The sequence below is a fragment of the Metopolophium dirhodum genome, chromosome 1 (assembly GCF_019925205.1).
Source record: "Metopolophium dirhodum isolate CAU chromosome 1, ASM1992520v1, whole genome shotgun sequence".
Classification (NCBI taxonomy): Eukaryota; Metazoa; Arthropoda; class Insecta; order Hemiptera; family Aphididae; genus Metopolophium; species Metopolophium dirhodum.
In genome coordinates this window covers 131,153,278-131,171,658 of record NC_083560.1, presented here as the reverse complement: position 1 = coordinate 131,171,658, position 18,381 = coordinate 131,153,278, and the positions used below count along the sequence as shown (strand labels likewise).

Genomic DNA, 18,381 nt, shown 5'->3' with positions numbered 1-18,381 from the left:
AGAAAAATTTAAAAACATCGATCATAATATGCCCGATGACAATTTTATTTGTTTTCCGTTTATAAATATAAATATTTTATAAATAATTTATAATAATTATATACAATATCGAAAACTGACTTTAGAAATTTACTTATTTTCAAATGTTATCGACAACCAGAGCGTCGTGGCGAGTCTACATCCGCTGACAGGGTGTCATAATATAATAATAATTTTTTCCAAAAATTCTATTTATAACGTTATGTTTATAACATAATAATACACACAATTTCACAACTGTCTTAAGGATATTATATTCAAATTGGCAGCATTGGTATGTTATTTTATGAGTTTTGCGCCTGCACGTTATACGTTTACAACACAACGTCATATACAAAACTCAAGTTCGTAGTTCCAAAAAAGTCTTTCAAATTTATTGTTAAACGAAAAATATACCATTACATATTATTATAATATAGACTATAATATATAGTTAAATCAAAAATATTATTTATTTGTTGATGTCCAACAGACAGATTTTAAGTCTATATTCTCAATCGTTACGCCACGGCTGTTTGCTACTACTTAGGTATAGCACTGATGTTTAATATCTATAACTATGAAATAGTAAATTCTAATGTAGTAGTGAAAAAAGTATTGGAAGTCAAATGTCCATTTTCCATAACATTATAGATGCATAAGTCAATCGGCTTTTGTGTAGTTGCATATATTTAGCCAAGAATGCAATGTATATTTTAATAATACAATGATAATAATAATATTATGTTTCACCGTGCACACGGATTAGGATTATTTATTATTTACTTATGTCTAAATGTCTTATATTAGTAACTATATACATAATATAGGTATATAACTACCTATTCCGTATTCGTTTATCCACGGGGCATACCAGGTCAATATTTCTGTTTGAACTCTTTACGTAGGACTTATAATTTGGGGTGGGGAACGGACAAACGTTGTATATTTCATGTCACTACGAATAATACAATATTATACCTATATAGTGTCATGTAATTTCGAAACTTTCCGTTGGTATGGGCTCGTGTCTCGTGTGTGTGTGTGTGTGTGTGTGTGTGTGTGTGTGTGTGTGTGTGTACGGTTTTGATGGTATAGGTGAAACCAATAATATTAAGTTTTAACTTATATATTATATACGTAAAATGTATTGGTATATAGGTATAGTTGTGTGTCGAATGATGTGTATTGTTGTCTTAACTACATTCGGTTGCTACGCTGTAAATCGTTAAGTCCGTCGCGCGCGTGTTTGTGTGTGTGTTACCGGTAGCGTATTGTACACACTGCAGCGCGCGATCGACAGTGTACCGAAAGCCGCGTCACGGGGTGGATTTCTGACGTATATAGTGAAGGACGCACACAGGTAAACGCTCGCACATGTAAACACTAAACAGACACACAGCACAAGTACGACCTAATAATATACAATTTACGAGCACTCTAACCATAGTCGCGGTGGATCCGTCTGCAGTGGCGTAATTTTACGTTTTTCTATAAGACTGCAGCCTGCGAATCGCCATCGACATGTTTCGCCAAAATCACGTTTATGATATAGAAATAATTTAATATAACATATTTGCACCGGTTTCAAACGAATATTGCGAAATGCAAATGCACTAATGCACCAAATAGGTACTGACCACTGCAGATGACGCCACTGCAGAGGCAATAGTGTGATATAACAAACTAACGTGTAAGCCAGCGTGCCTATACGCAAAAAATGTCGTCGGGCCATTATTTAAGAAAGAAATGCATCGGTATCGGCATCGACAATACACCAACATCATTTATTACATAATATTAATATATTATTATGGGTAGTGCCATATTGTACCGCTCATACCGCTTCTTTCGGTTTTGACTTTTGAGATCAGACTCGGGGCTTTGGACAAAAACAAATTCTGGTTGTCTATGAAATATGTAATAGGTATCTAAAATAATTTACTGCAAAATAGGTATGACATATTATGAACACTAGATTTGGTAAAACTATTCACTATACATTACAATACACTGTATACCCATCACACACTTAAGAGGACGCTACACCCTTAGTCCTCACGTGTTGTCTCCGTCTTACAAATGTAAGACATTGCAAAAACTGTTTTTCGTGGGTATAAGAACCACTCAGACTGTAGACCAAGCTAAGCAACCAAATTCCCCCCCCCCCCCCCATAAAGAGGAGAACATATTTTACTGTTCAACGTCGTTTTTATTTTTTCGATATCAAAACGTTGCACAGTAATTAATTTTCTCCTCTTTATAGTGTGAAAATTTGGTTACTTACCTTGAACTACAGCCGAGGTGGTTCTTACCCGCGAAAAACAGTTTTTGCAATGTTTCCCATTAATCGTGAGACGGAGACAACATATGAGGGCGTTAAGTTCTCTTAAGCACTTGCATTTTATGTAAAATTCATGTTGATCATACCGTATGACGTATTATATTATTTTTATATGATTCGGGTATGTTCTCTAATTTGTTCCTAGCTTCTAATGGTACGGAAGTACCACGGTATTACACTATTACGGTATACTTCGGAGTAGATACCTATTACCGTAGTCAATACGTCGAACCCTCGATTTTCAACAGTCGCATACTATATATTATGTATTATACTATTGTGTAATACAACATTACAAGTTACAATGCAGCTTTAAAACTTTTTCATAACTTAATTATATTGTACACATTTTCTTAGTAATTCAGCGTGCATTCACTTCTTCCCGGTACCTATAATCGTTCTATTTTCTGCACTCTGCGTATAGACATTTAAATCGTCCCCAACCCTAAACGAGTATTATAAAATAACATAAGTGTACATTGAGGCCTAAATATTAAAAAAAAAATAACGATAACGCACCACGATAGGGTTTTATGTTTTTTTTTATAAATTTCAATGTTTATTTTATCATATTATTATAAATACTATAGTAAATAGTACATCGATAGATATTGAGTTATCACTGACTATTAATGCAAACTGAAATGCACCTTCAACTTATCTATAAACATCGACATTTTCGAGTGGTTTACTGGATTACTGGAACCAAATTTATATTGAATATTTAATTAAAACATTTTGTTTTCTTTCCCTGCAGTCGATAACAATGTGCGCTCTGGCACTATGCGGGTGGCCGGGTACGCCACAAAATATTTATAGAATTATATACCAGCTATGTTATTTCAATCGACAGTTTCAATTTAAATTCGCTAAAACGTTTTGATTATAAACTATTAACTATTATTTTATTTATGCATTTTAAGGCTTCAGTCGTTTAGGTTATTAGCATATACTAATTGTACGCCATACGATTAACACAAACAATATTAATGGTACTTACCAATATTAATAAGTGAAATGTAAAAACTATTCTTGTAAAGAGTAAATTTCATGAGTCATAAACTCATAACTAATTCATGAGTTCATGACTAATTAATGTAATAGCAGGATAAACAAACAGTACAATTAATTATGAACATAATTATACCCAGTCAAGTAGCCTGTAGGTAGTCTATACTTTATAATACTCTTCACCATATTTTATTTATCTGCCTGCACCCCAAATCCATTTTTTTAACTCAAACTTTATTAGAAAATGAGTTCTCGATTAGTCACAATTTGTGACAACAAGTTTCGAAATTTGTAAGCTTATCCCCCGAAAATATTATTTTTATCTGTCAGGGTGCCACATTGTCCTTATGTTTACTTTTTTAACTTTTGAATAAAATAATTTTTTCATTCAAATATGTTTGATTATTTTCATAGGCAAGTAGGTTATAACCTCGTACCTATTAAAAATCGAGTGAAACAGCCTTGTTAAAAATTGCTCGACAAACAGTCCGTATTTCCGTAACGGTAACACACATACCTACTGTTTTTTATGTGATTCAATTTTTTCACACAAACTATATAGATTAATGTAATGATGATAATATACCATTGAATATTGATTAAGTATTGGTTTATTTTAGTTATTATAATTATCAATGTTTAAAGTTTAATAAATTATAAGTGTTCATTTTTCGGACTCAAAATTAGTAGGTAGTCAGAAGTCAATAGAACGGTACATTGGTGCTGTATTAATTTTTCAAAAACATGTTTTATGAATATAGATAGGTGACAATAATTTATCCAACGATAAATCGGTAGAAATATAGCTTTGTATTTTTAATTTTTAACCATTGTAAATTATTAAGATAAACTTGATGTACCACAATACTAATGATAACTTATGCACAGAGATTTTGAAATACCAAGGTAGTAATGTAGTGTTATCGCTATGTAAAAAGTAAAACGTATACATTTAACTATATAACAGCCCAAACTGTCCCAATTCTAACGGCCTGATCGAAATTTTAAAATTTAACTGGGGATATATAGGTATTACCAAAAGGCAAGTTAGTGAAAATAATTAACTGTGGCAAGTTAAGTTAATTAAATTAAGCCTTCAGTTAAGTTAAAAGTAAACAAAAAAAAATCTAACTAGATAAGCTGAAAGTTGAGATAGAAAATAAACTTATTTAAAGCTGTGATACTAAAGTTTTTTTCAAGTTACAATATTTTTAAGTCATAAATGGTCCTAGTATTTTGATTTACACAAGCATTTATCAACACTGTGTAAACAATAAATTAGACTATTATAATATATGATTAGAAAAAAATGACCAAAATTGAAATTGAGTTATCGAATCAGTATTGTCTAGTTGGTTCCGAATGTCACGAAAAGAAAATTAACTTAACTGCACGACATTGATTATTAACTATAAAAAGTTAAGCTACAACAATAACAATTTTAATTGAATAATTGAATAAGTTAAAAACAAAAATAACTAATTAATTAAGTTAAAAAGTTAAAAAAAAATAACTTTTTAACAAGTTAATGCCCATTGGGTATTATATATCATTGATATGATACCGAATATTTCTGATATAAATATTAATTTTTAATTGTATCCAGTTGATCAATATTATCTGTAATACAAAAATTAAATATTTATGGTGGATACAATAGAAATTGGTACATTTTTTATAATGAAAGCATAGTTATTTCGAAAAAATAATATCTTATGCCTTGTAAGATAGCGTTAATCGATAATATGTGTCACTGGTTGAGACTACCTACTTTGAGCTGTACTAGCACATTTTCATTAAAATATTGGCTGACATTTGTAAATTATTAGTATAATATTTCATATTATTATAGTTTACCATTAACTATAACAACCTTACACAATTACACCTGAGACTATGCTTACGACAGTTACATAACGTAATTAATAATATACCAACGTCGCCGTCTCCGTCGTATTGTAAATTGTTGTTGCAAATCTGATTAAATATAAAAATCTCGATTTATGTTATATATATTTTATTCAAATGCCTACCTGTCTCGTGTTCTATGAGACTTTCTTAACAGCGCCTATTTTAAGACGATATCTGTTATGGTATGGATATTTATTCAAAAGGATGTCATCATAATATTTGATTTATCTCTGATCCACTACCACCACCCACGGCGCAATAAGGTAAATTTTCGTTCGACATAACCAATCTTGTTTTGTTAGCTCTAATAGTAAATTTACATAATCAAATTTAAAATTAAGGACTTTGTTTTATTGATTAGGTTTTTCTACGATATTTCAAATGTACCTATCGTATAACAGTCAACGCACAAACGCAGACAATCCGATAATGTATTAATTACATTTTAACTTTGAGTTTAATAATGGTTCAATTCACTCTGATGTTAATGCTAGCAAGATTGGTTATTCGGTTTTGCTAAATACAAATTTGCTACGTTGTGCCTCTGGTCAAAACTCAGATAGAGTAGTTTGCCGACATCCTATTAAGTTTTTATTTATTTATTCACTCGATTGAATATACGACATCTGTTTCCTATTTGTATTCCCATCTCAATAATTGACATCGGCCGGTAGATGTCAATGTCACAATGACTATAATAAGTACACTAATGTCTATTTGTCACGACTTAATGGCCTACGGATGTTGAGTAAATAAAACGAAATGTCCCTTTCACAGCATTATAATACAATATATACGCCTTGCCCTCTACGTATCCTATTAAAAATTTATCTGATGACATTTTCATCAACAGGTATACCAGGTATACCAGTAAACCTATTATTATATATACTCAAAACGCCTTTGTTGGCACCACCCATTCATATATCATTATATACATAACATATTATTCGTGTATTGACACTTGACGTGCTGGTGAATCCTTTATCTTCTACGACCGTGTATACATCCGGGCATCTGTTCCCAAACCGTTTTTATTCAAGACTCCGAGTATGATTATAAGTTTTTACTTTATTATATTTATACTGACATTTTTAAGACGACAGGAGTGTCTCATCAGTGGGCGTTTCTTCCTCCCATCAAGTCTATACAAAATAATGTAAAATGCAATATAAAAATGTTGTCATTAAACTCATTTCTAGTTCAATGTTTAAGATCATTATTTTTAAAAAAAATTTAAAAAGCCAAAGCTAAACCTAATCACAAAATTGTTCTAAAAATAAGTATATATAAATATAATATTACGTTTCACCTACATAGGAGGCCACGCTGTACGGTTTGGGAAATGTTGCGGGTGTAAAATAATATGTGTATCATACAGTATAATATAATAGTAAATAATTTAATAACAATATAATATGTCTCGAAATGTACCTTTGATGTAATTTATATATCTTGTGTGTGTGTATTTTTTTTATCGTGTTTTCGCTTTTTTACTCAGCTTAAAGTGCGATATTATTATGTACCTATTTATGGAAGTAACGGAATGTCGCGTGAGTTCTCGACAGGGTAGTGGCGTGTCTGTTCGCAGTTTGTTTTTAGGCGTATCGAAATACTCGTCCCTGGTACCGACTGCCGACGTTATATATTATTATTTTTTTGCTCTTAACTTCGATTTTTCTAACACACACACACTCGTGAAAAACTCAATTATTGGATTTTACTTATATCGTTATAATAGATAATATTTTATATAGAATTATAGACCTATACAAAATATATCATCTTTATATATTATGTTGTATTATACTATTATGTATATAATATTGTGCAGGTACATAAAGTGTACATACATTGAAAACCACTGTGTGACGGGGAGTATAAGACCATTCCCCCGGGGGTTTTTACACCTTTAGCCATATTTCCCGAGGGCGGCTACTTCACGCCTTTGTGACGCGGTCGCATCCCTCCGACAGGTTAAGTTCAGGGCGCCCTGGCGCCAGGCTGACGTTCCCCCGCCGGCTACTCTCGTCCGAGGTAGATGGTTGAGTCTCGCTGATCCGCGTCGGCGAGCGCTGGATTCGACCCAGTCAAAGACAGTCGTACTATGTATTACTACATACGTCATATACGCATACTATGGTACCTAAATACTAAATACAGTAGGGCCGGTTTACAGGAATGGTTGATTGTTACAATCCGCAATAATTATTCCTTCGATTGTCCAATAATTATGTGGCTCAATGTGCAATAAGTACGTTTTAATACCATTTCTCGAGTGTTACAATTAATCGTTATTGTTTCAAATTGGGAGAGTACACTTGAATTAATTCAGTAGTTGGATCAGACTATCAGAGTTATTTCGAGCAACAGCAATTTAACGAACCAATGAGGGAATATAATATTAATTATTATATTATATTGTTGTTGTGAATTTGTGAAGTCTCTTGACCTACTATCCGTTTTTCTCCACTAATAATTAAAATGGTATTTTATTTGATTTTACACAATATTGATGCGATGGTTTTTATTCACACAGAATGAACAATATGCAAAAAAATATATTGTTATTTAAATTACGTAATTTTATGGCTACTTTTTTTCGGTTTATTTTCGGAAATAATTGTGTCATGTTAAAAATAAATATTACTATTTTAACAATAGTCATGAAACATAACGAATCTCTATAATTATAACAAAGTGTAAAAAACGTATTTTAGAACAAACACAACAAATTGCGTTTATTATTTTTACCAAACTCAAATCAATACTATAATACTAGTTAATATTAATGTATGTACCTATAAATAACTAATTGAAAATTATAGGTTCTACTTTTACGTTTGCGCATGAAAGCATAAAGTTTTATGGGAATCTCCATTACCTAAATGTATTTATTTATTATTTTTTTTCGTTAAAATAATAATATCCTCCAACAAAATTTGTGTTCAACTCCAAGTTCAACTCTCAACTTAAATTAATATAAACTTTGATAATTATGTACCTACTGTTTTATACTTTAACTGATATATAGGTACTTGATATTATAATTTATATTATGTAAGCAAGTAAATAATATATTTGTAACAACTATATAGCAGTATTGCATATATGTTTTTATTTTTTAGTATTTCATTCATGACCACTGTCCATAAGTTATAACTAAATACATTCGCAAGACCCAAGTGACTATAAGCATAAGAGTATTTTCACAATTTATATAGCCCTTTGTGGTAAATGTGTGAACTAGATTATTCATTAGTTATTACTTATTAGTTATCACTTAGTTATTACATATTATTATACAACAATTACAAGTACACGAACACTAATTACGAGGTAAAATATTAACTTAAACTTTTGACTTCAGTTTGTACTTAGTTGTGTGTATGCATGTACAATGAAACTTCCATTTAACGAAATGTTTGTATAACGAAACATTTTTGAAAGCCATTTATACAATTCTATTTAATGAATTTCTCCATAATACAATTTGTTTTGTTGCCCACGACTCACGAGATTTCGTAATATGAAAGTTTCACCGTATTTTATTTTTGGCTATGTACCAAAATTGAATTTAGTATTACTCGGAAAATAAATTCTTTTTTTTTAAAACATAGTTGGATTTCATTACGCCAACGTCAAGTGCCAACACCGGAAATGTTTTTTTCTACCGTTAAAATGTATCGATGCAGAAAATAAATTAAGAGTACACCTACCTATCTACTTAATGATATCTTAAGCATTTCTGTTGTTAAAAACTGACTACCCTTAAAAATTATCAAATACCACCCGTAAATTGACAGAAATTATAGCCGATAACCTATGTACACGTCCTACCATCATACAATTATTATACTTTATTATGTGCCACAATTTTTATAATATCCATAAACATTTTTCACCAGCCACCGGTCACTGCACACAGGATCTTTGGTAGAACATATTATTAGGTATATGATAGTGATGAATATTGATTTATAGACTAAACCTACTACTTATCTGTATAGATTATAGGAACTCTGAATAAAACAAATAAAAAATAATTGAAGCTCGTCTGCTATGTTTTTGCGTTGGAAAAATGTTTATGGACATTATAAAAATTGGCAATTGTAAACTATTCAGGAATCATATACCGAAATACCAAAGATAAACATAACCGTGTCGATTTTCCAACCGAGAAAACGGGCGAAACAATATTAATTTGATGGCTAGAGTGATGAGTCAGGAAATGGTAAATTTCGTCGATCGATTTCAACCCAATTATAGTAGATTGGTGGTAAGCTGAGCCGAGTAAAGTTTTTTCTTTGAATTTGATTGTGGTTCGTAATTCGTAAATGTGCATGTCATGGGATACAAGACCTTAACTGAAATAAAATTTCAGTGGTAGGGGGTCTGACATTTTTTGTTCATAGACACTGGACAGTGGACACTTATAATTTGTACGTTACAAAATAAAATTATTCTTAATACAATAATCAATAAACAATATTCGCTGCTGAAATTTTTCTACTTTTAAACAATATTAGCGAAGAGGGGGTTGGGGTCCGGACCCCACACAGTTACGGCTTGATAGGATAGAAATTTGGCAGCAGACTTTTATATAAAATACTTATAAATGACATAATATTTTCAAGACTGACGTCTGTCACATAACTCATGAGTAGAGCTTGAATATAATTAAAAATTACAATGTTTTTCCAAAATATGTTTCACTATTAAAATAATTTTTATTTATCACTTTTAGGGCATATTTATTAATCATGAAAATTCTTGGTATGAAATGTATTAAAAAAATATATTATTTTATTTTAAAATATTTCAAGAAATTTGTTTTTTATTCCCCAATAATTTGTCTGTATCAATTCTCAATCATTCCATTTACGATTCCGATAGGCGATAACAAATAAGAATATTATTGGTCTGTTGGTGGTAAATAGCGATTGCGTTATTTCAATTGTATATATATGTATATTTATTATTTTCCGTTTATTTAGTTTTTTTTATTTATATTTCATAACATAAGTACTAATAAGAATTTATGGCTTTTCATAAAACCATTTTTAACATTAAGGAAGTGCTCATGCCCCATAAATTATTAGAGCCATTAATGGTTTTGATGTACGATGTACCTATAGTGTATAGTGTATACTGTATACCTATACGATTAAGGTCATGTTAGATATACCTTAAAGATAGACTAAACTAAGATTGTTTTTTAGTTTTCTATTAATACACCATATTTAGTCTACGAACGATAGTCATTCCAAGAACTTTGTTGGTCGGTAGTGTTTTCCGGAATTCATTTTTCAATTATGACGTTCTTAGAAAAGTTGGCACTATGCGTTCTACTATATTTTACTCAATTTCTAAAATATAAATTTAATTTCCAAGTATTCTGTGAACTTACTAAGGTATTTACGAATATTTTAGCTATTCATAATTTTGCTATTGACACAAAAGAACAAAAATATGACAACCATTTTCTTACTTGTGTTTTTCTTTGTTTAATTCTTTGCTCCAGTCCCGAATGTTAATTTTATGATTTTAGCCAATCAAATTGTGACTGACACATTTTCGATACTTTTATTATTTTGTTAGTACAATTTTTAAGGAACCAAAAACCTTGCATTAAAATTTAAAGTTCTCTTATTGTAACAAATATTTTCAAAGATAATTATTTTACAATTTCTATTTAATAATGATTATTGAAAAATAAAAAATAATTAATAAACTAATGTTGGATGTACCTACATAAGAATATGATTTCCTGTGTACCGTAGAATAATACTCAAATATTATACTTTGTGCTGTTCAGTGTTCGGTATTGAAATATTTGAAATGGCTATCACATGCATAGCAGCCATTAATATCCACAATAATTAACAGGAAGTACTGGAGCAGTAATGTTTGTTCGATTAACAACAATAGCCAATGGGTTAGAACCATATAAAAATAACAATTGTAGTTTATATTGTGTATATAGTACTAAACAGAATTCCGTGGGGGGGCCTTCCATCATTCACCGGTGGTCCTTTTGGACCGCATCGACGCTTTGTTTGAAAGACATTTTATTATAAAATTAAAATTAAAATACATACTTATAAGTTCTAATGTACGAGCATTTAAGCATTATACATTATATATTATATATTATAGTTAGAAGCACGTGCCGGTTCTAATGTTATAATTTGGCAATTTGCTTTTCACTCGTGATCGTTATTTTTTCTCATTTTCAATTCGGTATAGGTAGGTACTAGGTAGATGTTATTATAGAATTATTTTTCATTAAAATGTTAAATTTATTTTTTCTAGTTTGTTCGTGCATTACATTAATAATTGGTCAGAAATTTTTCTATTTAATTATCATGAGCAGAAGTGCCGATGTCTTTTGAAACGCCCATCATATAATTTTTTTTTAAAGCTGAAACACGTTAAGCACCCATTCACAAGTAGGTGCTAATAAAAAATTCTCCAACCATTAATTTAATTACCTATGCCATTTGTCATAGACAAAACCAACTTTCGGCGCCTCTAATAATTTAGAGTCATAATTTTCTGTACGAAAACGTGACTATAGTCTATAAAGTATACATTTAGTATGCATTCAACTATTCAAGTAGCTGATACACAAACTCATGTTTTTAATTGTTATTTATTTTCAGTGAGACTATTGTCTAGATAAAAAAAATTCTGTTATATATTATATTTATATAGATAACTTATTGTAATTCTATTATTATTTTAAATTATCATCTTCTATTTTTATTTACAATATTTCTATATTATATTCTATTGAATATTATCTGCAAGTCTTTGGCGAAAGCTTCATTAATCTACTGTAATTTATCTTGATATTTTTTTATATTTATTTAATTAATACACAATATACCTTCTACGTACATTATTGTTTATTTTTTCACGACCTGTGAACAATATTCCGGAATATGTATTGGAACATAGTTGTGTAGGTTATTTGTTAATAGTACTATCCTACTATTTATAATTTATAATTAATGATAGTAATTTAACTTTAAAATTTTATAATATGATTAAATTCGATGTATTCACAAATTCTAAAATATTATCTCCGGCTTAAATAATATTTAGTCCCTAATTTGTTTGTTATTTCCGCTCGATCGGCTGCGGCTGCGGCGGCTATGCGGAAAGCACGATGTTATGTCGTTATTAATATTATTGTTGTATTTAAATATAATATTTTTATTGTGAATACAGCGGACTCCTGATGACTGATGAGCAGGGCAAGTTCATGCCCTAAAAAATGCCTAAATAAGCATGCATTTAAGCACTCAAAATTGGCAAAATATGTATTGAAATATGCCTTAAAAAGTTAAAAAATATGCATTTCTATGCACTAAATATCTAAAATTATGCACTTAAAAAATACTTACTTAAAAAAATCATAAACAATTTTTGAAATAATATGAATTATCCATTAAATTTTTTTATAGTTATATTTGATTTTTTTATGTCGCAATAAAAAAAATAGATTTTAAATACTATTCCTGAGATTTCATGAGCTGCGTATAATGTATGCCTTTATCAGTAATTCATTTTAAATTTTAAATATTCGATAGACGATCGCGTTTTTTCCGTCAAATGTTGATTCTTTCATAGTATTTCTATGAAATAATGCATATTGATATAATAATATGAATAGGAATACCAAAATCATGTACTTATAATATGCCCGATAAAATAGAAATATACATAAATATGCCTCTAAATACAATATTTAATAGGCAAAAAACCTCTAAATATGCAAAAACATGCAAAATAAGACTTCTCATATTTAACCATGGTACCTTGAAATGTATTTCTTGTAATCTAGCATTAAATACAACTTAGGAAGATTTATATGCAAATGCATGAACTTATGAGCCCTGCTGATGAGTATGCCATTTTGGTTATTATATGAAATATTATATTATATTATAATTATCTACCATGGATTTAACATTTACATACGAAAACATAAATGGGAGTATAGGACGTGTCCGTTTTAAGTACGGTTCGCATCGTTTATTTTTATCTAGATATTATTTTATTCATCTATTCCTAACACTGTTTCTTTTTAAAAAAACGTGTAAATTTGATGGAATGTAAAATATATCTTATACCTACGATTACTATACATCGTGTTTTCATGCAGTATTATGCATGGTATCTGCGTATCATACATTAATTTGTAATGTGTGTGATGTGTAGCTGAGGTTAGGTTAGAACCATGAGTTATGACAAAAATGTAGGGTAGGTATTACGATTTTATTTTAATTTGCCACCCTTCTACTTTTGATACCATATCTGTATTCGTAACTCGTAACTCGTTAGGTAGTCATGTATTACTAATATTTTATACTTTATAATACCATAATCACAAATTAAAAAACGGTTAAAGTGGTGGTTGTGTGTGGGGGGGGGGGGGTGGATCGAACTTTTCTCCATGGCTACGCCGCTGATTTTGAGGCTGAATAAGACAGTCTATGCATATAGTGTATTTGTGTCTATTGTAAGTCAATAATCGTATGTAGTGGACTGAATAAGTATCCATAACTTATAGGAACAATTATTTTGAAAAACAAATAGAAAATTTGAAAAAAATAATACTACAATTTTTAGCTTAGATTTTAGTAAAATTATATCTTTCAAAATTTAGCCTTTATAATATTTGTACATATTTTTATGACCGTTTGATAAAAATTATTATATTTAAATATTTAAGTTTTAGTTTATAAAAAACATATATCAAAAAATGTATAAATTAAAAATGTTATCCTGTATTAGAGACTAATTATATGTTACTAATTACTATAAATGATGTAGCTTTTATAATTGTCTGTTCTAATAATTTACATATTATGATTTTTTCCAAACATTATTTTGTGTTTGTTTTGGCTTTCTGTGAAATTATAGTAGGTAATAGGAAATATAAATTATTATTTGTTAAAGTCGAGCAATAATATTTTGGCATTCTTAAAAAAAATAAATTTTATAATACATTATTATAAGACAATAAATGTTTGTATTTATATCGGGTTAATGAACATTTTTCCCCTGGACATTTCCCACCGACTGTTTTCGGTCTAGTACTCTAGTAGGACATTTTCCTCCCGATATATTTTTGATGCCCTCCCATTTTTTTTTAAAGTTAAATATTGACTAATAATATTGAATTTATTAATATAATATTATTTATTATTTAAGGGTCCCGGTGCCCGTTTTTTCAAATTTTCCACAATTCTATAAAATTTGAAAATTTAATTTTATATTTTAGTGCCACCTCAATTATAAGATTTTTCCAATAATCCAATAATACCTATTTACGGTGGGGGGGGGGGGGGGGGGGGGTTATATTATATCGAAAAAAAATGACGGGAATAACTCTCAAGCATTGTAGAATTGTCGGATTTTGATGACTTTTTTTTATCTAAAAGAAGAAGACTTCCTACAGCCCGCATCGTATCTGATTTTGTATTTTATTTAAAACTGTATTAAAAAATTTGTAAAAAAATTGCTTTTTATCTTTTTTTTTTTAGACATATTATAAAGTTTAAGAATAAAATATTGAAAAACAGAGATCGATGTGGGCTGTAGAATATTTCCCTCTAGCAATTAATAAAAAATTATGAAATTTGGTTGATTCTACAAGGCGGTATCGTTATTCCCGCAGAGTGTATTTTTGAGGACAAAATAGCATCAGCACCGGGCGCCTCAATATGAATTTTTTTTTTTTTAAACAAAATATAAAATATATAAAATAGTTTTTATTTTCATAAATTATATAATAGATTATAAATGTATATATTTGATCAACTGAACTACTTACTTGAAACAATAAAAATTTAAAAAAAAATAAGTAGGTATAAAGTAAAATTTAATTAATAATTAATAAAAATGGTTAAAAATTCCGAAATAAAAATGATACATTTTGTAAAAAATATTAGAATTCTGATTCTTTTGTTATTTCTTTACTTATATTTTTTAGCCTCTGTATATATTATTTTTAATGATTTTTGTTAAAACTGTATCAGTTAGAATATTTAACAATTTAATGATTGCTTGTGAATTTGATTCATGTATATAGTTCAGTTGATCAAAAATATACATCTATAATTGATTATAGGTATTTATGAAAATATTTGAAAATATTAGACAATATGCATAAATATATTTATATTAATTAATAATATTATAATATTACGCATTATTAAATAGTAAACTTTAAAAATGAGGGGAAAATGTCCTTCTACACCGAAAACAGTCGGGGCGAAATTGTGCGGGGGGGAGGGGGGGAAAATGTCCGCGATTCTTTATATCTATAGTTAGTGACGCAACTAGAAAGTAATTCACGCTGGGACGCAAAATACAAAGACTGTAGATATCTGAGTTCCAGCTCAGTAACATTTATTTTGTACCAATTTCACACCGAGAAAATACAAATGTAATTTAGGATAAAAATAGGATTAAATAGGTATTAATTTTAATTATACGAATGAAACGAATATTATAGTATGTAACCTAAATTAACTCGATATTATTTTCACTTTCATATTATGTTATGTAAATTTATATAGATCAGTAGATTGAATTAAATCAAAATTTCAATCGCAAAAAATCAGTTGAAATAATTTAGTTGATACTAATAATTAGTAACTGATTTAGAAATTTGTTACTGGGACTAAATTTACATGGCATCTGTTTGAAGAAATAAATTTTTTTATTTGTCCTGCATTGTAGGCAATTTCCAATATTATCTTTATCGCCTATTTTATTAATATGTCTTGGTTATTTGGTGGAATAATAACACAACATTTGGAAAAGTCTAAAAATCTATTTGGAAATTTAAAAACAAAATTGGAGTACCTATATATAGTACATTTTAAATTAATTTATAGTGTTTAAATATGATGTATAATTATAATACTTTATGTCTATATATACCTGAGTCAAGATTTCAAGATACCTAATGTATTTTATTTATTCTGGGACGAAAATCGGATACCCCTTAATACTCCTCCCCCCCCCCCCCGGATAACTTGTAGGTAAACCATTTATCGTAATTTGTATGTTTAGGACTCGTAGCGCAATCAAATTACTGTTTTTGAACCTTTAGGTATATTTTATGCGGGCGTAAGGAGCTTGATTATTTTATTTTGGTCGCAAGTAATATGCACAGAATTTTGACACAGTATTTTTTACTATTAGTTATTGCCAGTGAGTAATACATTAATACTGGGTATTGCTTAAGTGTATAATACTATAGTAATAGTTAGTGCCGGGATTTTGATGCCATAAAAATAGCATATTATATGCACTAGGAAAATATATTACTCAGAAATTAAATAACACACATATACATTTTGTTTTGCATGTTATTATTTTGTGTAATAGTAGTTTATGTTCGTTTGAAAAATAAATTTTTAAAAATTGTCCTCAAGACTCAAAAAATATCCTGGGAATTTGAATTTATCAAACAATTTGCAATGCAAAAACGATGTAATAGATATTATAATCTGCTGCAGGATCCCCCGAAACACATTATTTGCACATCGCATCAAAATCTCAGCACTGATATGATAATGATTTTTTTTCAGACACCGATCGGGTTCCGTGTCTCGCGTTCTCCGTGTCCTGTGACATACGAGCAAAACCGCGGTGCTGTGTATGAGCTGGCCGGCGAGTGCTCGCTGAGAACGGGCGACAAAGGTGTCCACTGCCCACGACTTTTGCAGTGCTCAGTGTAGGGAGTGCGACCGAATCTCACCACGGCTGATCCTGTACGGAAATGCTAAATGCCACCGAACCATTTGCCAGTCGTGTCGGTTGCCGTCTTTGCGTTCGCTGTGGCCGCGTCGTTGCTGTCATCGGCGCCGAGTGCGGCACGGGCAGGTTTCGCTTGCCTGAGCAGCCCTTGCGCGCACGGCGTGTGCGTTGACCAGCTCAACAGGCAAGTATAGTATTTATAGTATTAGTATTACTGCAAGGCTGGGCAAGTTAATGATTTTAATAACTCAGTTAAGTTAATATGCACCAATAACAAAAGGTTAAAAGTTTAAAGTTAATTTAACTACATGTTAAAAATGTATATCCTTCGAATCTAACTCATATGGAAATACTGTATATAAAGTATAAACACTATAGTCTATAATTTAGTTTTGGGTTGGAAAAAAATTAAGTACGCTAACGTTATAAACAAATTAACTTTTTTTTAACTTAAGAAAAAGATAACAAAAAGTATGTATTTTTACTTTTAACTTAACTGAGTTAACTTTAAACAATTCATGGTAAATATTTTTTGACATGAAAACGAAATAGACTGAAATAGTGAAATATAATTAAATTAAAAACAAATTAAATTAACTTAACTTACTTCTTAAAATGAAAAATTAATTCGTTAATTTCACGTTAATTAAAAAAGAAATTTAGTAAGTTAACAGTTAAGTTAAAAAGTTAAAATAATATAAAATTGTTACCTTAACTTTAACTTTTTAACTCGTTGATGCTGGGCGCCTTGAGTATTAGTAACTGATACATAATAAGTAATAATATATACCGACCGCGAACTTGTAGTTGGTACCTACTCATGTTTACTTGTTCACTCTTATGCGGAACATTGTTAGGTTATAAACATGTAGAAGTTACATTAGAGACCTAAGATTTAAGTACCTAAGAGAGAGATAGAGAGAGAGTGAGAGAGAAACCCCATTTTGTGCTCGTGCACAAAAAATGTTGGTACTTACCACTTACAACTTACTAACCATAATTTATGATTATTTATATATATATATATATATTTATATTTATTGACTTTAAATTTAACACATTAATTACAGTGTAATTACACTAAACAGCTAGCCGTCTTCTTCAGTTTTGTATTTTTATACGACTATTTTGAAAAGTACTGGATAATTTTAACTCTTGACTCCAAGTATAAGATCCGATTTCCTACCATAAACCACCTTCAGGCCTTAATATTGAAAATCCAAGCACTTTTTGTGTTATTAAAAGAGTCTTCAGACATTTTTTAATAAATCGCCATTTTCAACTTTCACGCATTGAGAGTAATGAATACTGAG

At 29.7% G+C, this 18,381-nt stretch overlaps 1 protein-coding gene across 3 annotated transcripts in view; it reads left to right on the top strand.

Annotated features, from left to right (window-relative positions):
- LOC132935119 (protein eyes shut) overlaps nt 1-18,381 on the top strand; it is a 62,707-nt gene that overhangs the window by 4,555 nt on the left and 39,771 nt on the right. The window contains exons 1-2 of one of the 3 annotated variants that reach the window (XM_061001576.1): nt 1,295-1,381; nt 16,900-17,252. In XM_061001576.1, coding sequence (XP_060857559.1) covers nt 17,098-17,252 — 155 coding nt within the window. In that variant the 5' untranslated portion in view covers nt 1,295-1,381; nt 16,900-17,097. Of the gene's footprint in view, nt 1-1,294; nt 1,426-16,899; nt 17,253-18,381 lie in introns of those variants that run through there. The other 2 variants (XM_061001578.1, XM_061001577.1) reach the window with 2 other exon arrangements.